The 26,714-nt window shown below is 39.1% G+C and overlaps 2 protein-coding genes across 3 annotated transcripts in view; both read right to left on the bottom strand.

Moving 5' to 3' along the window:
* Nucleotides 1-3,485, bottom strand: part of guf1 (GTP binding elongation factor GUF1) — a 30,939-nt gene extending 27,454 nt beyond the window's left edge. Inside the window, exons 1-5 of one of the 2 annotated variants that reach the window (XM_089019410.1) lie at nucleotides 3,138-3,485; nucleotides 2,936-3,047; nucleotides 1,784-1,950; nucleotides 919-999; nucleotides 760-837 (exon numbers count right to left, since the gene is read on the bottom strand). In XM_089019410.1, coding sequence (XP_088875536.1) covers nucleotides 760-837; nucleotides 919-999; nucleotides 1,784-1,950; nucleotides 2,936-3,047; nucleotides 3,138-3,335 — 636 coding nt within the window. In that variant the 5' untranslated portion in view covers nucleotides 3,336-3,485. The remainder of the gene's footprint in view (nucleotides 1-759; nucleotides 838-918; nucleotides 1,000-1,783; nucleotides 1,951-2,935; nucleotides 3,048-3,137) is intronic. The other variant, XM_089019417.1, reaches the window with a different exon arrangement.
* Nucleotides 3,486-5,697: 2,212 nt separating this feature from the next.
* The window catches only part of gabra2b (gamma-aminobutyric acid type A receptor subunit alpha2b), a 38,343-nt gene continuing 17,326 nt past the window's right edge, over nucleotides 5,698-26,714 (bottom strand). Inside the window, exons 8-10 of the mRNA XM_089019388.1 lie at nucleotides 17,640-17,792; nucleotides 14,485-14,687; nucleotides 5,698-12,683 (exon numbers count right to left, since the gene is read on the bottom strand). Coding sequence (XP_088875514.1) covers nucleotides 12,375-12,683; nucleotides 14,485-14,687; nucleotides 17,640-17,792 — 665 coding nt within the window. The 3' untranslated portion in view covers nucleotides 5,698-12,374. The remainder of the gene's footprint in view (nucleotides 12,684-14,484; nucleotides 14,688-17,639; nucleotides 17,793-26,714) is intronic.

Here is a 26,714-nt window from a genome sequence, read left to right as displayed (position 1 = left end):
TAATTTTCTACTTTCTAATTGTCTAAGCATTAAAACTACACAAACTATACCTTATTTCATGTATAATAAATGTGCTGCGGTATTACAATTAAAGAAATAAACTGTAATGTATAATAAAGTCATTTTATTGACCTTTGTGATGGTCGTTGATGGCTTGATGGAATGGAGTGGCCGGTTTCCTCAGCATTAAAATCTTGATGAGGAACGTAACCTTCTTCTTCCACCATCTTGAGGAATGATCCCTTGTAGGTGCTTTCTCTACCTAGTTCCTCATCAATTGTGTTCTGTTTAGCTGGGTTGATAGCTTTGTGCATCAAGTGTACAGATGGCTTGTGCGGTTTATTTGTGGAGCCTGATTGATGGGAATTTTAACCTTGCAGTCTACACTATGCAGGTAAATTATCAAAGTTGAAACGAGTCCAAATTTCACTGTTTTCTATCCATTTTGTCACTCTCTGTTTGTCGTCTGCCTGTCTCTTTAATGTTGAAACCACCTCCCCTCACTACTGCGTTCTTGACCAATCACGTGGCTTTAACAGACGACTGGGGGCGGGGAATAGAGGACCAAAACAAGCCGGCTGCCATTTTCTTTTTGGAGAACGGGCTCGTTCGCGAACGACACATCACTCATTGTGGCAGCTCCGTGTGTATCCCGAAAAAAAGTTTGTATGCCAAGGTAAAATGTTCATAAATTTAACGTTCGTAAACCGAAAAGTTCGTAAGCCAAGGGGTTCGTAAACTGAGGTATCACTGTATTACCTTATTAATGACAGGGATGATCGTGAGCTGAGCTTCAAAAGCCAGATAGAAGTTAGCCACTGTCTGCGCTTGAATGCCCTTAAACGAAACATACATCGATAATGTTAAAAATCGACATAACGCACATTTGCAGAAACAACCAAGCCGCCGCAGTTGTACCTGATTGGCGTCGACAAGCAGCAGGACACCCTGACAGGCGGATATGGAACGAGACACTTCGTAGCTGAAGTCAACGTGTCCCTGTGGAGAGACAAGTCTTTAAATCTATCTATCTATCTATCTATCTATCTATCTATCTATCTATCTATCTATCTATCTATCTATCTATCTATCTATCTATCTATCTATCTATCTATCTATCTATCTATCTATCTATCTATCTATCTATCTATCTTGCCAGTTAGTTATTTATCTGGCACTTTAGCTAGTTATCTAGCTAGCTAGTTGGCTATCTATCTAGCTAGCTAGCTATCTATTTAGTTAGCTAGCTGGTTAGCTATCTATCTATCTGGCTCGCTCGTTAGCTATCTATCTATAAGTGGGTAAAAATTCTTATAGCTAGTTAGCTATGTAGCTAGCAATCTATTATTTGTTATTTCTTTTTTAAAAATATTTTTTCTTTTCTTTCCTTTCCTCTTCCTGTCATAATTTTGCTGCTGTGTTGCCTCCGGGCTGGCGCGAATGGCTGCCGCTGCTCACCCGCACAAAAAAATACTGTGACTGTAAAGTATACTTGAGAGTTTTGAAAGGCACATAGAAATTAAATGTATTATTATTATTATTATTATTATTATCAAGAGTATTATTACAGGGTGAAGATTCTAAAGAAAAGCAGGATTTGTTTTCTTATCAGCAACCAGAAACAGACCATCCTAAATGTATAGCGACTATAAAAATCTAGAAAAACTGCGTACACTTAACTCATTCACTGTAAGAATGGAAACAAGGGCGCAGAAAAATCCTACTGAACCCTCTGCACCCTGCCCACCACCTTGTATTTCACAAAATCCACTAGTAAACTTACCGGTGTGTCAATGAGATTCAGGAGGTACTGTCTGTAAAACAACGAGGCCGTTTGAGCCTTCACTGTGATGCCTCTCTCTCGCTCCACCTGGAGTCGATCCAGAACCTGTTTGTTCTTTTCTGTCTTTGCGATAGCGCCTGGTGACATATTAGACACTTCTCGGTCCACTTAAACAACATAAAGACATTTAATACTGAAAATATATTGACATTATTCTAACTGATTGGAAAACGTATGTTACAGTGATACCTCGGTTTACAAATCCCTTGGCTTACCAACTTTTCGGTTTACGAACGTTAAATTTATGAAAATTTTACCTTGGCACACAAACTATTTTTCGGGATACACACGGAGCTGCCACAATGAGTGATGTGTCGTTCGCGAACGAGCCCGTTCTCCTCACAAGAAAATGGCAGCCGGCTTGTTTTGGTCCTCTATTCCCCACCCCCAGTCTTCGGTTAAAGCCACGTGATTGGTCAAGAATGCAGCAGTGAGGGGAGGTAGTTTAAACTTTAAAGAGACAGGCACACGACAGTGACAGAGTTTCAACTTTGATATAGGCAGAGTGTAGACTGTAAGGTTAAAATTCCCATCAATCAGGCTCCACAAACAACCCACACAAGCCATCTGTACACTTGATGCAAAAAGCTATCAACCCAGCTAAACAGAACACAATTGATGAGGAACTAGGTAAAATGATCGCAGAGAAAGCACCTACAAGGGATCATTCCTCAAGATGGTGAAAGAAGAAGGCTACGTTCCTCATCAAGTGTTGAATGCTGAGGAAACCGGCCACTCCATTCCGTCAAGGACCATCATAAAGGTAAATAAAATGACTTTATTATACAGTACAGTTTATTTCTTTAATTATAATACCATAGCACATTTATTATACATAAAAGAAGGTATGTGTTGTGTAGTTTTAAGGAAAATTAGAACGTAGAAAATTATATTTTATGGGGACCTGGGAACGGATTATTCTCATTTTAATGGTTTCCTATGCGGAATTATTTTTTGGGATACACACTTTACGCCTTAAACACTCTGTCTGGGAACCGATTAAGTTCGTAAGCCGATGTATCACTGCACAAAATAGAATCAATCGCGACTGTTGATTGTTGGTTCGATATCCAGCCATGTTTGTAAACATACCTGTTATTTCCAATAGTCTGTCAGCCAGTGTGCTTTTTCCATGGTCAATATGTGCAATGATGCAAAAATTCCTGATTCTATCCACAGCAAACTGGGACAGGTCAATGACTTCCTACATGACACAATAACACAAAATCTGCTTAATGCTACATTTAGGACTCTAAATAGAAAACAAGATATTTTATTTCACAACTAGTGTTACCTTGTCGCTTTGTGTGCTGAGATTCATGACCTGAAACTTGAAATTATTCGAAAAAACAGGCAGTCTCTTCATACAGCAACGTTTTAAAACGGAATAATTCATAACGTGGCTCGGAATTTTCCGTCTATATATTTTAAATAGTAAAACACATCTTGACTGTGGCGTTCCACACCACCGATGGACGACAGAAACAATCATAATTAACAAAAAAATACGACAACGTGAGCAAAATAGGTACACGGCAAAATATCCACTGCTAACGCAGTGTGATGAAATGTTAAGAATAATGCGAAATATATTATTTTAATATATATTTTTTAAATCGTGATTTTTTTAAGCTTTCAGTCCCGCAACAAACCCGAACACGGACCTTTCGGGCGCTGACATCTTGAGTGTGACGTTTCAACCGCAAAGGATTGTGGGAAATGTAGTTTTCGCACCAAGAGTTGTACAAACAAAAGTACAGTACAGTACAGTGCTGTATACTCATTACAAAATGGTAAATCCAGATAGTACAAACCGTCAAATACGTTGTATTTTATTTATTGCATTCTATTTGTGATTATATTTTATTATTAAATAAAATTTCCCCATTGCGGGACGAATAAAGTATTCTTATTCTGATTCTGATTCTGATTCTGATTATTATATTATATTATATTATATTATATTATATTATATTATATTATATTATATTATTATATTATTATATTATTATCACAGTACCTCTGCTTGTCTGTGACTGTAGTGTCCTTGAGAGCTTTGAAAGGCGCTTAAAATGTCATGTATTATTATTATTATTATTAGTAGTAGTAGTAGTAGTATTGTTATTATCTCATCTCATCTCATTTTCCGTACCGCTTATTCCTTATTATTATTATTATTATTATTATTAGTAGTAGTAGTAGTATTAGTATTAGTATTAGCATTAGTATTAGTATTAGTAATATCAGTGCCAGAGAGCTGGAAATGCTGCCTTCTCAGCAGTTATGTGTCGTTCGTGAACGAGCGGGTTCTTAGAGCAGTATCTCTGAAGTGAACGAAGAGAGCCGACTTTTTTTGTCCCCTAGTCTTCGGTTAAAGCCACACGTGATTGGTCGATAGCCGCGGTAGAGGAGGGAGGGAGGGGAGAATTACAGACACACGCAGCAGTGAGGAGAACGGGGCGAGGGGGGACGTTAGGGTAGACAGGTAGACAAATGTTAACACATATACTGTTATTATGATTCGATTATTGTGTTTTTTACTAGTTGGTATGATAGCATTATTAATATGAAAAGCAAATTAGTGACAGCTGATCATCAGACCACAGTAACCACAGGGAAAGTGAAAGTTAGTGGACGCTCTCTGTGCACATATAAATGGAGCCATATCAATAAAAATATTTTATATCGTGTTTTTTTTACATGAGTAATTCGTTTTTCACATAATTTTAAATGATTTTTGGTAGTTAGTTAATTTAAGCAAAAAGAAAAAAGAAAGAAAGAAACTGTGGAGCCATTTGAGAGCCATAAGAGCCGGATCTTTTTAGTGAGCCTAGCCAAAAGAACCAGCTCTCTGAAAAGAGCCGGAATTCCCATCACTACCACTCAGCCTACTGTAGTGCGTTTTGCATTTTTTTTTAATGACGATACTAGTGCAGCGTGTTCTACCAGAAACAAATTCCTTGTGTTCTACATACTTGGTAATAAAGATTATTCTGATTCTCACACACACGCGCACACGCACACACACATGCGCGCGGATGCCAGTTGCTATAGTAACAAACTGCTTCTCAGGGAACAGTCTTTGCTCGAAATAGATATTTTTTCAAAGCACTTTCTCTGCCTGTCATACCTTTCATTCCTCAAAATATAAATAGTATATAATATATATAAATATATGTTTTAATGCCTTTAAGACATTTTAAGGAATGTTAATTAATGTGTTAGTGCATTGTGAGATAAAGACAAATTAACCCTTTCGACACCATAATCCGAAAATTTGATTTTTGGAAGAAATGTTTATGCTGAATCATTTCAGTTTCAGAAGGTCTCGCCCCCTTGTTCGTGACGTCACGGCAGGACGTCTCCGCCTTGCTCTAGAATCAAAACAATGGCTTCAGATTCGAAGATGCTTTCTTGTGACTCATCCAGTTATGAATATGATTCAAATAGTTCTGAAGAGGAAAGCATAAATGTTCGCAAATTGATTAAAGAAGTCCTTCCGTATCAATTCGAGCCGTCAGGACTCCAATGTAGCGTCCCAGAAAATGCACAAGATGGCGCCCAAGCTCTGTTGGAAATGGGCTGATTTGTGCCTCTGTCAATATTTTTGGAGGATTGAGTGATTTATAATAATAAGAATAATAATAATGATAAAAAAAATAATAATACAAATAAAAAAAGAAAAATAAAAAAATAAAAAATAAATAACAAATAAAAAAAATAAAAATAAAAATAAAAATAAAGATAAAAATAAAATGAAAAATAAAAATAAGAAACAAACTAAAAAAAAAAAAAAAAAAAAAACATAAATAGAAAAATAAATAATAAAAATGAATAAATAAATAAATAAAATCAAAATAAAAAATAAAAATTAAAAAATAATAATAACAATAATACATGTCATTTATAAGCGCCCTTCAAAACTCTCATCATAATCATCATAATATGCAGTCCTTTACTTACCTTAACACTTGGATTGGATTGGATTTACCTTTATTAGTCTCACAGTGGAGAAATGTACATTTCACAGCAGCAAAGTGATGAAAGTAAGAGGAAAGGAAAGGAAGAAGTAGAAAAACAAAATACATAAGCTGCTGTAGAGGCAGCAACTTTTGCGTCAACATTTTTTTTGTTTTACTTTGTATTAAAATTGGCTGTTAGGATAATAAGGATTTTACAACATTGACAGTTTGATTAATGATGGAGAATAAGACGTTATCATATTTAAAAGTTTCATCCTGTTATATGCTTAGTCAACAAGTGTGACTCGAATACACAATTGAAGCTCAGACAACCTGGGGTCAATCTGAGGTCAACAGACAGTTTGTTAAACTGCCATCTTCATCTAGGAGATCTGGCCTTGGACAGAATTTAGGACTTGGGAAACTCCTTTACCACCGAAGCAATTTCCGACTTGAAACTCGTTCCCAGGAAGAGCTCATTAGCCAGGTTACAAAATTATCAGTTCATGGAAGAGACAATGTTTTATTGCTTAGACCTGTTCATGCTTAGAACTCAAGAGGTGTGGTATTCTCATCAAGAAAACTATGTTTTACTAATGTATCACTTTAATTTGCATATGATCTCAATAAATAGCTTGGCAGAGGGCTTGCAGAATTCAGACATCTGTCATGAATGGCTACATCTCCTGCCGGCAGTAAAGACAATCTTTCTGGGTCCGAGCCTTCGTCCACAGTGTCCGACCGAACGTCTCTGTCAACTATCTTTGATTGTTTTTTTTTTTTACGAAATCAAAACATCAACCCAGAATTTAAACCCATTTTTAAGAGTTTGTTAAACATGAATTTTATTTAAAAAATCTAAAAAAATAACAAGTATCAAAATCCTTTAAAGGCGATATGTTTTATTAGAAAATGAGCGCAACGACTTTGTGAACAATCGTTCTTATTTGAAATGTATATGATTTTTTTTAATAAAATGCCAAAAGGATAAGCCTGCAAATAAGGAATGTTGGTTAAGATAAGTAAAGCAAGCAAGTTTTTTTTAATATCATGCAAAATTGGAATAAAGAATGAAATAAAAATAAACTATTTTTTTTTTTTTTTTTTTTTAAACAAAAATACTGAACGGCAAGGCAAAAGATGTGGCTACTGATATTGGACTGGGTTTTTTTCTCTTCAGAAAACACTATTCTCTTTTAATGTCAGTAAAAATGTTTTACACACACACACACACACACACACACACACACACACACACACACACACACACACACACACACACACACACACACACACACACACACACACAAAACAATAAATAACACTACCTTATCCTTTCACATTATCACACTAGAAAAAAACAGTTTTGTTTTTACAGTCCATCTAAAATATTTTCATTTCAAGTTACTGCAGCAATTAAAATATAAATAAAATGAAATGAACACAGCACAAATATTTCATACTTTATGAGAATAATACAAGTGTATTGTTTTAGTTTAGTCTTGCAAAAAACCATTTCCTTACCAAGAGACATCTGATTGGAAACATGATGTGAATTGGGAAAGATAATTGACGATTGTAAGGTTAAGGTAAGATATAGTGATAGCTCGGTTTTCGAACTCCTTGCCTTACAAACTTTTCGGTTTACAAGCGTTAAATTTATGAAAATTTAACCTTGGCATACAAACTATTTTTTGGGATACACACGCTTAGCTGCCACAATGAATGATGTGTCGTTCGCGAACGAGCCCGTTCTGAGTTTTCCTAAGAAGAAAATGGCAGCCGAATGTTTTTGTCCTCTATCCCCAGTCGTCGGTGAAAGCCACGTGATTGGTCAAGCACGCAGCAGTGAGGGGAGGTGGTTTAAACATTAAAGAGACAGGCAGGCGACAGAGAGAGAGTGACAAAATGGATAGAAAACAGTGAAATTTGGACTTGTTTCAACTTTGATAGTTCAAAGGCAGAGCGTAGACTGCAAGGTTAAAATTCCCATCAATCGGGCTCCACAAATAACCCGCACTAGCCATCAGTTCAATTTGGAGAGAAAAGACAAGCAAAGGAACCAGCTATTAATGAAGTTTCGAGTGCGTCTGCCTACATCTGTTGCTGTTGCAATATCACAACTTCCAAGATGTACAACCCAGAGCTCCTTGAGACACTTTATGCAAAAAGTGTAGACTGCAAGGTTAAAATATCCCATCAATCCGGCTCCACAAATAACCCGCAAAAGCCATCTGTACACTTGATGCAAAAAGCTATCAACCTAGCTAAACAGAACACACTTGATGAGGAACTAGGTAAAATTATGGCAGAGAAAGCAGCTACAAGGGATCGTTCCTCAAGATGGTGAAAGAAGAAGGCTACGTTCCTCATCAAGTGTTTGATGCTGATGAAACCAGCCACTCCATTCCATTATCCATAAAATAAGGTATATTTTGTGTAGTTTTAAGGCTTAGAAAAGTAGAAAGTAGAAAATAATGTTTTATGTGGACCTGGTAACGGATTATTTTAATTTTAATAGTTTCCTATGGGAAATTAATTTTTGCGATACACATTTTTCACCTTACACACTCTGTCTGGGAACCAATTAAGTTCGTAAACCAAGGTATCACTGTAGTTTAATTGCGATCCAAAAATGTCCGCCATAACCACTCACTACTGTTTTATTATTCTTATTTTTTGTTTGATTAAACTTCCCTTGCCTTTTCTTCCGCCATGTCATCCCTATGTGAAAATGTATCTTAAGGCTTGTCTCGTAAACATATGTCAGCTTTGAATATACCTGGCTGTAAATTGTCATTGTTCAACTTTTGTTTGCAATTAACATTAATTAACTTTTGTCAATTAACATTAATTAACTTTTGTTCAAATTTTGTTTGCAATTATAATAAAATATAGATGTGCATTTTAGCCTAGAAAACACTGAATATGATTTTTTTTTAATGTTCATAACAACCTCATACTTATAGTCATGGCACAGGTAATAAAACATTGATTTTGTAACAATACTATACAACTGTTGTTTTTGCATTGGTTTGGATAGAATCAATCTGGCCATGTTTGAATGGCAAAACAAAAACGTCAGCAAAGTGTAAAACTTGATTATATCGTTCCCTCTAAAAAGAAAACAACATCAAGTGAATGGTGTTGATTACATCACAATCTAAAATCCCCAACTTACGACGTTACGGTACATACGAACGTTTTTGCGGGTACGGTACAGTGATACCTCGGCTTACGAACACTTTAGGATTGAATAATTGGCATATGAACTAGTTTTCGGAGGACGAATAAAACCACACAGGACTAGTTTTCCACACCGTCAACCTTTGAGTGCAGACACTGTTTGTTATCGAGTGGAGTACCTTTGCTATTATGGGACCGAAAAAGACCCCACCTCAGGCTAGTGTTAAGTCGAAGAGGACACAAAAGAAAATGATGGCCGAACAGAAGAAGGAGATCATCGAAAAATACAAACAAGGTGTGCGTTTGTGTGACTTAGCGTCCTAATACGAGTATGCTAAGTCAGCCATTGCTACGTGTGGCTAAGGGTGTTTCTATGTTATCTAAGCAACGGTCTCAGGCAAGAAAATAGGTTGAAAACTTCTGTTGATTTGGATTAATGAAAAGCAGCTAGCAGGGGACATTGTGGATGAGGGGAAAGCACGGCAACTTCACTCGGATATCAACAAGAGGCAACTACATCAACGACCATCACAAAGGTCAATAAAACGACTTTATTATACAGTACAGTTTATTTTTTTATTACAATATAATATCACATTTATTATACATAAAATAAGGTATATTATGTGTAGTTTTAAGGGTTATTTCGTTGTGTTTTATGGGGACTTGGGAACGGATTATTCTCAGTTTAATGGTTTCCTATGGGAAATTAATGTTTGGAATACACACTTCGCCTTACACACACTTTCTGGGAACCAATTAAGTTCGTAAGCTGAGGTATCACTATAATTCAAAAACATGTTCCGACAGAGATGCTGTAAATTAGATTTTGTATTGCGCGCCCTTTTCTGGACGAGCTCGCTTACGATTGGCTGTGTCGTGTATGTGGGCGGGGAGGAAATCCCTCTTCCCAGTTGAGGCTCTGATGAGGAGGCGAATGGCGATACATAACATCAAGTAATGGCACGTCATTCGGTAATGACGTGCCAGCAGATTCAGTAATAGCTTACTGATGACCCAAGGATATATGTCGTCATACTTTACAGTAGGTGTGAATTTATTTTACGACTGTTAGAGCGTCTGTGTTTAGTGTTTGACTTATACATACACAGGTAACATCTGAGTTACGACCCGGGGGCCGTTCCGACAAAACGGTCGTAAGTCAAACGGTCGTAAATCGAAACGCATTCAAAATGGCTGACGCGAGGATCACGTGATCATAACAAATGACGACACGCTCGCATCTCCTATATGACAGGATAGTATCGTATACTATTAGTATACGATGTCAATCTGTTGTTTTTAAGCAACGTTTTCTATTGAATACTATTATATACCGAAATGTTGACAGTTTATTTCTAAATCTTATAACCTTTCGTGTCATTTTAATCATTTTATATTTCCTATAATCAATCTGTATTACTGTGTCGGCGCACACGCCTTCTGCTGACCCAAATACGCACGGCTTCCCACGCATGCGAGCTGTCCAAAAATCGCTTTCCTTGTTAACGGAGAAGCCGGAAGAGATCACCTGTCTCAAAGAGGCGGCAACGCCGACCGTGAGAGCCAGACCTGGCGTTCGAGTCGCGGCGATCCCACTTCCTCCGATTGTCACGTTCGGATTGACAGCTGGGGCCGGGGCTACGCCTCCCCGCTTCCACCCACCACTTCCTTCTTCAGGACAGCGGGTACGAAATTGGGACGCTGTCAACTTGTATTTGTACTTTGTATTACCCTGGACTTTCTATATCTACGTCCGAGCCCAACCAGTTTTGCAAGGCGCTTATAAATGAAATGTATTATTATTATTATTATTATTGTTCCGTTTCTGCACCACCATGTGTGAGTTGCCTCTCGTCATTGTCGGGTTTCCCATTGCTCCCCCCCACTCGTCGTTTTTGGTATTCTTTATTTTTTATTATTCCCCTGGTCCTCTTCTTGGGACCAGCGCTTTGTGCTGTAACTTAATACAGTAAAGTCTCGTTATATCGATGTTCTCAGGAGTCGGAAAAAATATCGATATAACTGGACTATCGATATATCCGATCCTGTGTGCATGTAATTTTCTCCTTGCGTTCATAGAAATAGTATCGTAATAAGCGGTACTATCGATATAACGAGACCTTTACTGTATATCATCCCGCACGGACCTCTGTCTCTGGCGGTCATGGTCGTAAGTATGGGTGGTCGTAAATCGGATGTTACCCGTATTCCATACAAAATATAGCACGGAAGCAACTTACGATGAAATTCACCTTACGAACGCCTGCTCGGAACGTATCTCGTTTGTAGAGTGGAGAGTGTCTGTATTTAGAAATAACTTCAAATCATTGTAAATCTTTGTGTTTACATTGATATCCACAGTGATCACACATTTCAACTAGAAAAAAACTTTTTTTTCTCAAGGAAATACACATTGTAGTAAAAGTCATCACACATTGAAATGGGAATTTAAAGGACAACCGACGTCACTTTTTTGTTTCCTAACTGACATCAGAAAGACGTTTTATAGCATCTAAAACACCCAAAACACGCAGTATGATATTTTTATTCAAATGCAAAACACCAATAAAAATGACTTAAAGTGTCCAAAATCTGCAAAAAATTGAGCTGCGAATTGGGCATTTTCAGAAAGTCCCGCCCCCAGTTCGTGACGTCACGCCAAGACGTCTTGCATTGCTGGAGAATCAAAACAATGACTTCAGATTCGGAGAATATGCTTTCTTGTTACACATCCAGTTATGAATATGATTCAAATAGTTCTGAAGAAGAAATCATACTTGTTTGCAATCAATTAAAGCATTTTTTGCGTGTCATTTTGAGGCATCAGGGGTGGGAAATGTCTAGAAAATGGCGACAAAGCTCTGTAGGGAATTAGCCCGTTTCTACAGGCTGATTAATTCCTTCCATGGAGCTTGGTCACCCTCTTCTGGCGGCTTTTTGGTGCAACACGAGGTTTTCAGACCAAAGTCTTTTTTCGGTCAGGGGTGTTCCTTCAGTGACGTCACGTACGGACTTGTCACCAACTGAAAAACAAGACTTCCCGAATATTCAGCGCGAGTTTTAAAAGGTAAAACATAGCTATATGCGGTGGAATCTTTGTAAAATACGCTCAGTCGAAGCCATTTGAAGCCATTTTACACATTATGGACACAACTTGTCCGGAGACGTCGGTTGTCCTTTAAATTACTAGACATTTCCAAAAGACGAGTTGTCAAAAGGTGCTGCAGACGATGTAGTAGAAAATAGTTGGAGCTTCGAGGATCACGATGCAATCCAGGACATCACTCTGCAACAGTACTGTACGTACCTTACATACAGTTGCTGGAGGTATTTGGTTCTGAGGCCCCCCCATCCTGACCAGAACTTGTTAAAAACGGCCTCTAAGTGGAGGGTACCATGTCCTTGATCACGGGTTCTCTGTTTAAGTAGGTGGCCCAGTAAACTAAGTTGAAAGAACCAAAAAGGACAGGAAACAAAACCCTTGACATCCTGTCAATTTTGCTCACGCTATTAAATGTTTTCTTGCCGTCGGGGATCTTGCCGTCTGCATTGACTTTGCTGGGTTCCAGAACGCCTCCTTTGGCGATGGTTGGAAGTGTGCTGGAGTCCTTGGTAATATTAGGCGCATAATTGGCCACTGCTACGGCATAGGCGTTGTTCTTCTTGATCACAGGTGCCCGTTCTTTTTTCTGTCAAGAGATCAAAAGTATCAACTCAAATGTTGAAAAGACAAGTACGGTGATCCCTTGGCTTACAAACTTAAATTGCTTCCCAGACAGAGTGTGTAAGGTGAAAAGTGTGTATCCCAAAAATTAATTTCCCATAGGAAACCATTTACATGAGAATAATCCGTTCCCAGGTCCCAATAAAACATACTTATCTACTTTCTAATTTTCTAAGGCTTAATACGACACATAATATACCTTATTTTATGTATAATAAATGTACTATGGTATTATAATTAAAGAAATAAACCATACTGTATAATAAAGTCATTTTATTTACCTATGTGATGGTCATTGACGGAATGGAGTGGCCGGTTTCATCAGCATTAAACTCTTGATGAGGAACGTAGCCTTCTTTCTCTGCGATAATTTTACCTTGTTCCTCATCAATTGTGTTTTGTTTAGCTGGATTGATAGCTTTTTGCATCAAGTGTACAGATGGCTTGTGCGGGTTATTTGTGGAGCTTGATTGCTGGGAATTTTAACCTTGCAGTCTACACTCTGCTTTTGAAAGTTTCAAAGTTGAAACAAATCCAAATTTTACTGTTTTCTATCCATTTTATCACTCTCTCTCTATTCTCTTTAATGTTTCAACCACCTCCCTTCACTGATGGGTTCTTGACCAATCACATGGGTTTAACCGAAGACGAGGGGCGGGAAATAGAGGACAAAATATGTCGGCTGCCATTTTGTTTTTGGGAGAATAGCTTCACTCTCTCTCTGTCTGTAACCCCCCACTGCTGCGCTCTTGACCAATCACGTGGCTTTAACCGACGACTGCGGGCGGGGAATAGAGGACCAAAACAAGCCGGGTGCCATTTTGTTGTTAGGAGAACGGGCTTGTTGACAAACGACACATCACTCATTGTGGCAGCTCCGTGTGCATCCCGAAAAATAGTTTGTATGCCAAGGTAAAATTTTCATACATGTAACGTTCTTAAACCGAAAAGTTCGTAAACCAAGGGGTTTGTAAACCGTAGTATCACTGTAGATGCAAATGTCAATATTCTGATATAGATATCTCGTACAACGTCAACTATACATCGACATCAAGAAGAAAACATCCTAGACTCGAACTACAATGTCTTATTTTATTCCTCCCACGATCCACCAAACTTTTTTTATATTCTAATATTGCATATACAGTGGCGGACCGTCAAGGTCCGCAAAGCCTTCTCTGCTGGCCTAAAAATATCGGAATCACGGATTGATGTGAATTATATTTTGTCTGTTAATTCTTATTAAATAATTCCAACAGCTTCCTTTCATTACTTTTCCCCTGTTACGCTGATTCCAGACATGTGTTTTCATATTTAAGCATTTAACCAATCACATTTCAGTCATCATTTGTTACCAGGGTCAGAAATCTACCTGGACGCCTTCACAATCAGTTCTGCAGGCCCTGTAGCATTCAATATGTCGATGAAACTGTTGCTCTAACGAATCAGATTTCAAGTTAGCAACCCAAAAGGGGTACCAATGACTACTTAAAGGTGCTGGTCAAGGTCTGAGTTTTCCCGAACTATGATTGGCTAGTCATTAGCCAATCATAGCTGCTGACAGTAGTTGCTCGACCTGTTGGGGCATAATATTACTTCACATATAAGGCGCAGTATAAGGCGCAGAGTCATCTTTTGAAGAAACTCAAGGGTTTTGGGTGCACCTTATACACCGGAAAATACGGTATACATATATAAGATTTTTCTAAGCTTATGTTCCTCGCATTGGTAATGTCATTTTTGCCGAAAGTGTTTTTTCTCATCACCTTGTCAGTCACAACACTCTTTCCATCCCAAGCCCAGCCACGCTTGGTGAAGTAATTGACTGTGGCGAACTCAATCAAAGCAGAGAAGACAAAGGCATAGCAAACAGCAATGAACCAGTCCATGGCAGTGGCGTATGCGACCTTGGGAAGGGAGTTGCGAGCGCTTATACTCAGGGTCGTCATTGTGAGAACTGTGGTTACCCCTGAAAACACAAAGAAAACACATAAAAACTTTGATAAGATGATCATAATAATAAGAAGAAGAATAATACATGACATTTTAGACGCCTTTCAAAGGTTTCAAGGACACTTTACAGTCACAGACAAGCATAGGTACTATATTAAATAAAATACAATCACAAATAGAATACAAGAAATAAAAAACAATTATAAATAGAAACAAAAGATAGAGCTACACTGAAAATGCAATTTTAAATGGGGCTCATGGGCCTGGAGGGATCCTCAAGGGTCAGTCTTCGGGCCCCTTTTCTTCAAGCAGTATGCAGTATGTTTGGGTCAAATGACAATAAGCCATATTTGAAAGGACAACCGACGCCTCCGACAAGTTGCGTCCATAATTTGTAAAATCACTTCAAATGACGTCTACTGAGTGCATTTTACAAAGATTCCACCACATATAGCTATATTTTACGTTTTAAGACTTGCGCTGAATATTCAGGAAGTCTTGTTTTCCAGTTGATGACGATGCCCTAAGTGACGTCACGGAGGGAACGCCCCTGACCGAGAAAGCGACACACGATGCATTTTGGGTACTTTGTTTGGTCTGAAAACTTCGTGTTGATCCGTATTGATGGCAAAATTACAAGGAAAAAACATAAATAACGCGATGGTGAATCGTTGTGTGTTGCTCCAAGACTATTATCAGAATCACAATCAGAATCATCTTTATTGCCAAGTATGTAGAACACACAAGGAATTTGTTTCCGGTAGAACACGCTGCTCTAGTATCGTTGTCAAAAAAACTGCGAAGTGGCACTATACAGTTCCATTTTGGCTACTGTTGAAAGAGTTAATGGCTTGGGGGAAGAAGCTGTTTAAATGTCTGCTGGATTTGGTGCGCATGGATCGGTAGCGCCTGCCTGAGGGGAGTAGCTGGAAAAGGTGGCGGGCAGGGTGCGGAGGGTCCAGTAGGATTTTCCGCGCCCTAGTTTGGATTCTTGCAGTGTGCAAGTCCTCGAGAGTGGGTAGGGCGGTGCCGACGATTTTTTCCGCCCTCCTTATTTGATACTAGTAGACAAAAAATCCCAGCAGACAAAACAGCCCATTTCCAATGGCGCTTGGGCGCCATCTTGTGTATTTTCTGGGCTACATTGGAGTCCAGAAGCCTCAAAATGAGACGGAAGGACTTCTTTAATCGATTGCAAACATTTATGCCTTCCTCTTCAGAACTATTTGAATCCTATTCATAACTGGATGAGTAACAAGAAAGCATCTTCTCCGAATCTGAACTCCGTGAGTCCACTGTTTTGTTTCTTGAGCAAGGCAAGACGACGTGGCGTGACGTCACAAACTGTGGGCGGTACTTTCTGAAAATCCACAGTTTCGAGATGATTCGTGGCAGTTTTTGGACACTTGAAGTCATTTTTATTGGTGTTTTGCATTTGACTAAAAATATCAGCCTGCGTGTTTTGGGTCTTTTAGATGCTATAAAACGTTTTTCTGATGTCAGTAAGGAATCATAAAAATGGTGTCGGTTGTCCTTTAAGAGGCCATTTTGTTATCTGAAAGAAGTTGACTCCTTGCGTGGTTTCTTTCTCGAGCTCACCAGTCTTAGGTCACTCCTATTACATCCACTTGGATAACAAATAAGTTCAGCTATATAGAAACCGCACTGGTGCATTTAGGTCACGTCTTCTCTTTTCAAGTCTCCGGTGCTACCAGGCGTTATTGTCTTTCACTCAGAAATGGGAGATATTCAATACTGAGATGATTTCAAATGCTTTCATGTGTTTCAATAGTCAAGATTCCTAAGAAGACTGCCATGTTGCTTTGACTCTTTGGGCTTTGTCGAGTCTGTAAACTGTAGTACAATAGTAACCTGGCAATGGAAGGTCTGTGTAAGCTCTCAGTCGTACAGGAGTGGACAGCTCGCATGCGTGGGAAGCCGTGCGTATTTGGGTCAGTAGAAAGCGTGTGCGCCTACACAGTAATAAAGATCGATAATACCAAATATAAAATGATTAAATTGAAACTAAAAGTTCTAAGATTTCTAAATGAACTGTCAACATTTTGGCATATAATAGAAATCAATTGAAAACATTGCTTAAAAACAACGGATTGACATCAGATACTATCCTGTCGTATAAACCTTGCGGCAGCCATTTTGAATGTATTTAGATTTACGACCGTTTGACTTACGACCGTTTTGTCGGAACGGAACCCGGTCGTAAGTTGGATGTTACCTGTATATATATCCCAACTGTCCAGAGGTAGCATTGCACCATCTGCAATGATTCAGAGGACTATTCCCTGAGGTTACACTGTACACTAGTATTATCCCTGCGATGTTGATAACGTCTAACTAGTGGGCCTCAATCTGCAATACATATGCACCTAAAAGCTAGCAACCACTCATTTGACGATAGTGAGGTTAAAATCTTAGCGAAAGAACATAGATGCTTTGAAAGGGGAGTAAAAGAAGCTATTTTTATAAAAACAGCAAAATCGCCATGGTGCTGTGAGGTTTAATTTGGATCGCGCCTCCAACAGACTTCTTAGTTCGTTACCACATAGGCTTAGTCATCCTGATGAGGCGATACCAGAGCGAATGGGGCAATCGGGCCAGTCTTAGACCATAATCAGTTAGGACAATAAAGGTAATCAGTGTAGCCTCAGGGAATAGTCCTCTGCCCCCCCCCCCCCCCCACCTTAGAGCAGGGACCTATCAGAGGTCTGGGACCGCCACCCCTGGACAGTTGGGATATATATATATATATATATATATATATATATATATATAGTGTCAGAGCTACCAGCAAAAATTGTAGTTCGCTGACGAAGCCTCTTGGATGAGAAGTGAAACATCTGACACCTTCAAAGAAGTACAAATGACGGCTGAAGAAACCTTTTCCTCGCTGGAAATGGAAGAACGAACAAGGAGAAGAGAATTGTCAAAGAGTGATTCAAGCTCTTACCAAATACAGTTCTTGCCGGCACTGATTCTCTATTCAGCCAGAAAGACACTTGTGAGAGGATGACTGTCATGATGCATGGGAGGTACGTCTGGATGACAAAATAGCCAATCTTCCTCTTCAAATGGAAATGAGCTGTCATCACAGTGTATTCACCTGAGCGGAAACGGAGGTCAGTGCAAAGCATCACAAGCGCTGCTACAGATTTGGGTGGGAATAAAAAGCATGAATAAATAACGATTGACAATGCAGGTACAAATGATAAGCAAATACAATGAAATTGAATGATGTAAATGAAGGAAATTCATTTGCAATTCAATGTACTGCAGACAATGTAAAGTTTCAATGAGTTCTATTCATAGCCTTTTAGCAATTTTAGCATGCGTCTGTGTAAGCTCTCAGTCGTACAGGAATGGTCCATCGATGAAAAGGTTTCTTCAGCCGCCATCTGTACTTCTTTGAAGGTGTCGGACGTTTCGCTTAACATCCAAGAAGCTTCGTCAGCAAACCAACATCGCAGGGATAATACTAGTGGGCCTCAATCGGCAGTACGTATGCACCTAAAAGCTAGCAACCACTCATTTGACGACAATGAGGTTAAAATCTTTGCGAAAGAAAATAAATGGCTTGAAAGGGGAGTAAAAGAAGCTATTTTCATAAAACAGCAAAACCATTCCCTTAACCGTAATGGTGGGGTGAGGTTCAATTTGGATCGTTCGTACAATCGACTGCTTAGGCAACATAGGATTAGTCATGCTGATGAGGCGATACCAGGGCAAAGTGGACAATCAGGCCAGTCGTCAGTCAGGACAATAGAAGCTATCAGTGGAGCCGCAGGGATTAGTCCTCTGCTCCCCCCAACCTGAGAGCAGGGACCTATCATAGCAGAGTCCGGCACCGCCATGTCTGGACTGTAGGGATATATATATAGGTCAGAAACTACCAGTAAGACTTTAGTTTGCTGATGAAGCTTCTTAGATGGGAAGCGAAACGTCCGACACCTTCAAAGAAGTACAGAAGAAACCTTTTCACCAATTTTAGCATGATCTTTTTACTAAATATCTATTCCAGTGGAACGTCTAAAATGGGATGCCACCAAAGTTTGTACAATTTGGAGGAAGGTGTTTGGAAAACTTCCCATAGACCTCTGAAGTTCCACCGGAGATGCTAAGTGAAACATGCACGCAGCCCTGTCATGCTAATTCCTCTGTGTTGCATTTGAGTGAATATAATTAAAAACAAAAAAAAAAAACATGCCAATCACTTCATCAAAAAGGCCACTTCCGGGTTCAATTTGAAGTAGTTTTTGGACACTTTAAGTCATTTTTATTGGTGTTTTGCATTTGACTAAAAATATCATTGTTTTGGGTATTTTAGATGTTATAAAACGTTTTTCTGATGTCAGTTAGGAAACAAAAAAATGGTGTCCGTTGTCCTTTAAAGCTATCCATAACCTTACCCCCCCCCCCCTCCCACAATACCTATCTGACCTTCTTCAAATGTCTATTCCCTCTCGTTCCCTCAGATCCTCTTCCTCCCTCCACCTCTGTGTGCCCCTCCCTGCCAGTCTCAGCACGATGGGGGGCAGAGCTTTCAGCTGCTCTGCCCCCAAACTCTGGAACTCACTTCACCTCACCTTCAAATCCCATCTCAAGACCCACCTATTTAAAATTGCATTTTCTGTTTAGATCTATCTCTTGTTTCTATTTACAATTGTATTTGATTTATTGTATTCTATTTATAATTGTATTATATGTATTATTGTATCTATGCTTGTCTGTGACTGTAAAGTGTCCTTGAGAGCTTTGAAAGGCGCTTGAAATGTAATGTATTATTATTATTATTATTATTATTATTATTATTATTATTATTATTATTATTATTACAATGTCAAAGACGAGCATAGACAAAGAGTATCAGGGTGCCTCACAATGAAAGTGCAGCAGCATTAAGCAGACCTTCTCAAAGAGAAACCACAGTTAGACATGAGAAGATGCGTTACCCATGGCAACACAACAGACAAACGTAGCTTATTTGCTGCCATCTGGAATAAAGGCCTAGAAACGTTGCTCCTTGGCAAAGAAAAGTCCCTTTTTAAAGACGGACGGCGCTGGCATCCGCCCCGAAAGCTAATGGCCAAAGATTTTTATTCATCATGTCTTTTGATTGTTCCAGATATTGTATAGGCATTGAGTCATTTCCTCTGTTGCCGTATATACATTTGTACACTGATACCTTGGCTTACAAACTTAATTGTTTGCCAGACAGAGCGTGTAAGGCGAAAAGTGTGTATCCCAAAAAATAATTTCCCATAGGAAACAATTAAAACGAGAATAATCCGTTCCCAGGTCCCCATAGACATAATTTTGTACTTTCTAATTTTCTAAGCCTTAAAACTACACAAAATATACCTTATTTTATGTATAATAAATGTGGTATTATAATTAAAGAAATAAACTGTACTGTATAATAAAGTCGTTTTATTTACCTTAGTGTTGGTCGTTGATGGCTTGATGGAATGGAGTGGCCGCTTTCATCAGCATCAAACACTTGATGAGGAACGAAGCCTTCTTCTTTCACCATCTTGAGGAATGATCCCTTGTAGGTGCTTTCTCTACCTAGTTCCTCATCATTGTGTTCTGTTTAGCTGCGCTTTTAGCTTTTTGCATCAAATGTACAGATGGCTTGTGCAGGTTATTTGTGGAGACTGATTGATGGGAATTTTAACCTTGCAGTCTACACTCTGCTTTTGAACTATCAAGGTTGAAAAAAGTTCAAATGTCACTGTTTTCTATCCATTTTATTACTCTGTCTCTGTCGTCTGCCTGTCTCTTTAATGTTTAACCCCCCCCCCCCCCCCCCCGCCCCCACCTCACTGCCGCTGTCATGATCTGGTTGGCGACCAACGGGGGGCGCTGTCGGCCTCGCCTGCACCTGCACAGGTGCTGGTCGTCCCGATCAGATTGGCGACCAGCGGGTAGCGACGTCAGCCCTGCCGGCAGCCTCGCAGGTGCTGGTCGTTATAATCAATGACACTTAAAAGGACACCTGGCACGATCATCCGGTGCCGATTCATTGTTTGTTTGCTGCTTGGTTGCTGCATGCATTGTGTACGTGTTTGTTTAACCTTGGCGGACTTTTACACTTGGTTTTCTTTTGCTACTTTGTATTTTTTCCATTCAGATCATTTTGATGTTTTACATTTTGTTACTGCTGACTTTATTTTGGATTGGATTGGATATGCCTTTATTAGTCTCACAGTGGAGAAATTTACATTTCACAGCAGCAAAGTGATGAAAGGAATGAAAGTAGAAAAACGAAATACATGAGCTGCTGGAAAGGCAGCCACTCTCGCGGCGCCGTCTTGAAGTCAAAAGAACAAAAAAAAAAACTAAATACAATACATTTTAATACAATTTGTCAAACAACCTCCTGCTCCCTCCTGCCTGCTTTTTGGGATCCGAACCCGCCATCACCACCTCGCAAACCGTGACAGCTGCATTCTTGACCAATCACGTGGCTTTAACCGAAGACTGGGGGCGGGGAAGAGAGAACCAAAACAAGCCGACTGCCATTTTCTCGCGAGGAGAACGGGCTCGTTCGCGAACGAAACATCACTCATTGTGGCAGCTCCGTGTGTATCCCGAAAAATGGTCTGTATGCCAAGGTCAAATTTTCATTAATGTAATGTTCGTAAATCGAAAAGTTCGTGAGCCAAGAGGTTCGTAAAGGAAGGTATCACTGTATATTGAACGCTTTTGCTACACCGAACTATACCAGTACTCTTGCTCCATCCAAATGGTAGTAATTGCATGCCGCAAAACAAAACCATCTCCCCAATGGTCCTTCTTGGCCCTTACAGCATATCCATTTACAAAGAGTGGTGTTACCGTAGCAACAAGGCCTGGGAAGGAAAATAGGCATCATCCCCTCAAGGTGGTATAATTGTACATTTTCTATACTCCGCTGATGAAATGTTTGGCCATGTCTCCACAGCAATGACATTCTTTGTCATGCCAGAAAATGATGAGTGGTTGTTGTTTGACCACAACAAAATGCTTCCCTGATTATTTGCTTTGATCCAGCTCGTTCTGCCTGTTCAGAGTGACCCTCAGTCAATGCATTGCAGCACATGAGTACACCGTGAAAGATCATCTGAAGAACCGTCACAAATGGTCATTTTTCTATTATTAGTCAAACCCTACAGATCACGAGGTCTTGCCGTGACACCACGAACATGGGGGGGGGGGGACCTTCTGAAACTAGCCAATTCCGGTTTTAAATTGAAGTACTTTTTAGACCACAGGTGTCAAAGTCATGGCCCGCGGGCCAAATCCGGCCAGCCACATCATTTTTTTCGGCCCGCGAAAGCAAATCAAACTTGTTAAATTCCATGACGATTGCTAAAATCCGAGCCAAAATTTCATATTTTTGGATGTCAACCACAATAAAAGTCATTATTCTTGACTTCAGATTTGAAAACGAGTTATTCATTAATTTGCTGTGTGCTCTATATGTAATATTTGAAGGGATTTAAACATTCTAATGGGTTCCCCAAATTCATAACGACCCTCGAGAGGAAACCAGAACTACAATGTGGCCCGCGGCAAAAAAAAAAAAAAATTATTGGTGTTTTGCATTTGACGAAAAATATGATACCGCGTGTTTTGGGTATTTTAGAGGCTATAAAACGTTTTTCTGATATCAGTTAGGAAACAAAAAAGTGACGTCGGTTGTCCTTTAAGGGAGCATTGGGCAAACCGTTTTTTGTTTTTTTACAACGGCCTTGAACGTGTGACTCTTCTCTTGATTTATTTATCTGGCTAGCTATCTCGCTAGCTCGCTATTTGCTATCTATCCTCAGCAGCAGTACGCCGTTCCCATTGGTTCCAGTTCCGCGCCGGGTTCAGGTGCGGGTGGTTCGCCGGGGTTGGGCTTGTACTCGCAGTACCAACCAGGTCGGTTTTCCTACAGAATCGCTACCTCGCTGGCTATCTATTTGCTATCCATTTGCTATCTATTAGCTATCTGGCTAGCTTGCTAGCTATGTAGCTGGCTATTTATTAGCTATATGGCTATCTAGCTAGTTAGCTAACTGTCTAGCTGGCTATCTATTAGCTATCTGTTAGCTAGCTGGCTATTTGAGTTATTATTATGGTTATTCTGATGATGAACTTTATTATAAATCTTATTATAAATCTTATTATTACAGTAAAGTCTGGTTATATCGACATCGGATATATCGATAGTCCCGGTTATATCGATACTATTTCTATGCACGCACGGAGAAAATTACATGCAAACAGGGTCGGATATATCGATAGTCCCGGTTATATCGATATTTTTTCGCACTCCCTTCAATATCGATATAACGAGACTTTACTGTATTGTTCTTATGGTTATTATTATTGTTGTTGTTATTATGGCTATTATTATTATGGTTAGTATTATTATTATTATTATTATTGTTTTGTTATGATGGTTATTATGATTGCTTTTATTCTTCTTATTCTTATTGTTGTTGTTATTACGGTCGTTGTTATCATGGTTGTTATTATTATTATTGTTGTTCCGGGTTGAGTGAACGCTGGCGCATATGGCTGCCGCTGCTCGCCCGCAGAAAAAATATCCTGTGACTGTAAAGTGACCTTGAGAGTTTTGAAATGCGCTTATAAATGAAATGTATTATTATTATTATTTTTATTTATTTATTTGATGTTATTTCTGTGTTGAATGAACGCTGACACATATGGCTGCCGCTGCTCACCCGCAGAAAAAAAATATCCTGTGACTGTAAAGTGTCCTTGAGAGTTTTGAAAGGCGCTTATAAATGAAATGAAAAAGTTGTTGGCCACCCAAGCGGAGACATTTTATAAGTTGTACGCCCGACGTAAAAGTTGCACGCCCCGGACGTCCGGGCAGGCGTTATTTCAGACACTGACAATCTGATTCAAAATTGTTGCCGACCATTTTTCTCCCCCTTAAAATGTCTCCCTCCTGCTCTCTTTCACGTGTCAGTAAATCAAGACCTGACAGCAATGAGGCACAACACACACCACCAAGACCCAGAAACTTACTCGCATCCTGTCTTCTATTATTTAGACCCTGAAATGTGAGGGTCCCTGTTAGCGGAATGAAATAACGCAATTCCCTTTTCAATGTGTGTTCGATATGTATAGCGCGCTATGCATTCAAGTGTACAACACGCAAATGCTTTAAAGTAACAAGTAAGAACGTGAACGTGTTGCGAAATAATAGGACATTTGCAAGCGTGTGACGCTATGTTCACATGTTTGTGCAAGATGTCCACCCCGGTGTCGCCCCAGAGCACATTTACTCGTGCCAAATGACCTAGTTTGCAAGTACGCTACATTAAACCCTGACACACCACTAATGAATGATTCATTTAAAGTCAGCCAATCAGATAATGTAGAGCGACTAGTTGAACCAAAGAAACAGTCACAGCAAGTCATTTTTCTTCCTATGAAGAAGATATCACGCGCCACTTATCCTCGATAGGAGCGTTTCGTTCATGAAAGGAGAGTCCGAGTGAATGAAATGGATGCTGGGATTCCCTTGATAGTGAAAGGCAGTCACTGGGCAAATATGAAACACACACGATTTCATTGCTAATGTTGGAAACGACTTGTAAAAAAATAATGTTTAAAGCTGTGCATGACATATATAATTGACGGTAATTTGTAAAAGAATGCGGACTAGATCTTAAAACGGGTGTTTGTTTACAAAAATTGCAATGTCAAATGTCTAACAGTCAAATGTCAGACGTCAAACAGTCAATTGTAAAACGTACATAGCTAGTAAGCTAGTTAGCTAGTCAGCTAGCTATCTCCTAGATAGATAGATAGATAGATAGATAGATAGATAGATAGATAGATAGATAGATAGATAGATAGATAGATAGATAGATAGATAGATAGATAGATAGATAGATAGATAGATAGATAGATAGATAGATAGAGAGATAGAGAGCTAGGTAGAGAGCTAGGTAGCGAGCTAGGTAGCGAGATAAATAGATAGATAGATGCAGAAAAATCAATCAATCTTTATTAAATGTAATTTATTTATTTTTGTTGCGTATGAAATTTTAAACGCAAACCACAGTGGTTAGCACGTCTACCGCTGCCTATTTCATTTGCATTCATCAACACCACCTTGAAGGCCTGAACTTCAAAAGGACAACCGACACCTCCGGACAAGTTGCGTCCATAATTTGTAAAAATCACTTCAAATGACTTCTACTGAGTGCATTTTATAAAGATTCCACGGCATAGAGCTATATTTTACCTTTTAAGTCTTATTTTCGAGTTGATAACGATGCCCTAAGTGACGTCACGGAGGAAACGCCCCTGTCGAGATAGCGACACACAATGCATTTTGGGTACTTTTTTTCGGTTGAAAACACAGTGTAGATGGCGAAATTAGAAGGAAAACTACATAAATAACGCGATGGTGAATCGTTGTGTGTCACAGCCAATTGCGGTACCACGCATAAAGAAGGTGTAAGCTTACACAAATTCCCAGCGGACAAATCAGCCCATTTCCAACAGAGCTTGTGCGCCATCTTGTGCATTTTCTGGGCGCTACATTGGAGTCCAGACGGCTCGAATTGGTACGGAAGGACTTCTTTAATCGATTGCAACCATTTATGATTTCCTCTTCAGAACTATTGGAATCATATTCATAACTGGGTGAGTCACAAGAAAGCATCTTCTCCGAATCTGAACTTTCTGAAGCCATTGTTTTGATTGTGGAGCAAGGCAGTGTGTGACCAATAGTGACGTCACGAACAAGGGGGCGGGACTTTCTGAATCTCCCCAGTTCCGATGTCATTTTGTGGCAGTTTTGGGACACTTTAAGTCATTTTTATTGGTGTTTTGCATTTGACTAAAAATATACTGCGTGTTTTGGGTATTTTAGATGCTATGAAACGTTTTTCTGATGTCAGTTCGGAAACAAAAAAAAATGGTGTCGGTTATCCTTTCATAAAGATAATTTCTGTGAATAAAAATTGAGAAGCCTCCTCCACAGACAATGATGCAAGATGATGAAGAGAAACTCCAAATAAATGAATGCGACACACAACTGAGCCTTAAATCACATTTGAAGGCTGAAAACATGAAAGCGGCAGTGATCTCCCAGCGCCAACGACACTCCCACCGGTGTCTTGCTGTTTCCGCAACTAAATAAGACTTCTAAAATTAGATCAATGCTGTCTTGAGAATCACACACAGTTGCAGATCTCATCTACTCCATAGTTTTCCTTATGACAAAAATCAACAGCTGATTGTAAAATGTTCCCCAAAAAAATTAATTAATGCAAATTTACTGAGTTAAAAAAAAATCAGCAGTATCACTGTACAGTGATACCTTGGCTTACAAACTTCATTGGTTCCCAGACAGAGTGTGTAAGGCGAAAAGTGTGTATCCCAAAAATTAATTTCCCATAGGAAACCATTAAAACGAGAATAATCCGTTCCCAGGTCCCCATAAAACATAATTTTCTACTTTCCAATTTTCTAAGCCTTAAAACTACACAAAATATACATAATTTTATGTATAATAAATGTGCTATGGTATTATAATTAAATAAATTGGGCATTTTCTGGGCGCTACATTGGAGTCCAGACCGCTTGAATTGATCTGGAAGGACTTCTTTAATCGATTGCAAACATTTATGCTTTCCTCTTCAAGGTCACTTTACAGTCACATGATACATTTTTCTGTGGGTGAGCAGCGGCAGCCACATGCGCCAGCGTTCACTCAACCCGGAAATCACTCAAATAGATAGAAAGCTAGCTAGCTAGCTAGGTATCATTACATAAACAAATGGATGAACAAATGAACGAACGAATGAATACCGTGTTTTGGGGTTTGATTCCTCTTGAATAAATGAATGAAATGTATTATTATTATTATTATTAATGGTAGCAAATGAGTTAAAATGCTCAAATTTTCATGCTATGCCTTTTTTTGGTTTTTTTTTCCCGCATACTGACAGTGGTTGATAATATTTCCGTCATTTTCTACCCGATGAGCATGTTTTTCTGTTTTGTCCTA

The sequence above is a fragment of the Hippocampus bargibanti genome, linkage group LG02, assembly GCF_051943395.1.
Source record: "Hippocampus bargibanti isolate YZ-2025 linkage group LG02, ASM5194339v1, whole genome shotgun sequence".
Taxonomy (NCBI): domain Eukaryota; kingdom Metazoa; phylum Chordata; class Actinopteri; order Syngnathiformes; family Syngnathidae; genus Hippocampus; species Hippocampus bargibanti.
Note: the sequence above shows the minus strand (reverse complement) of the source record. Positions and strands in the feature narration are given on the sequence as shown.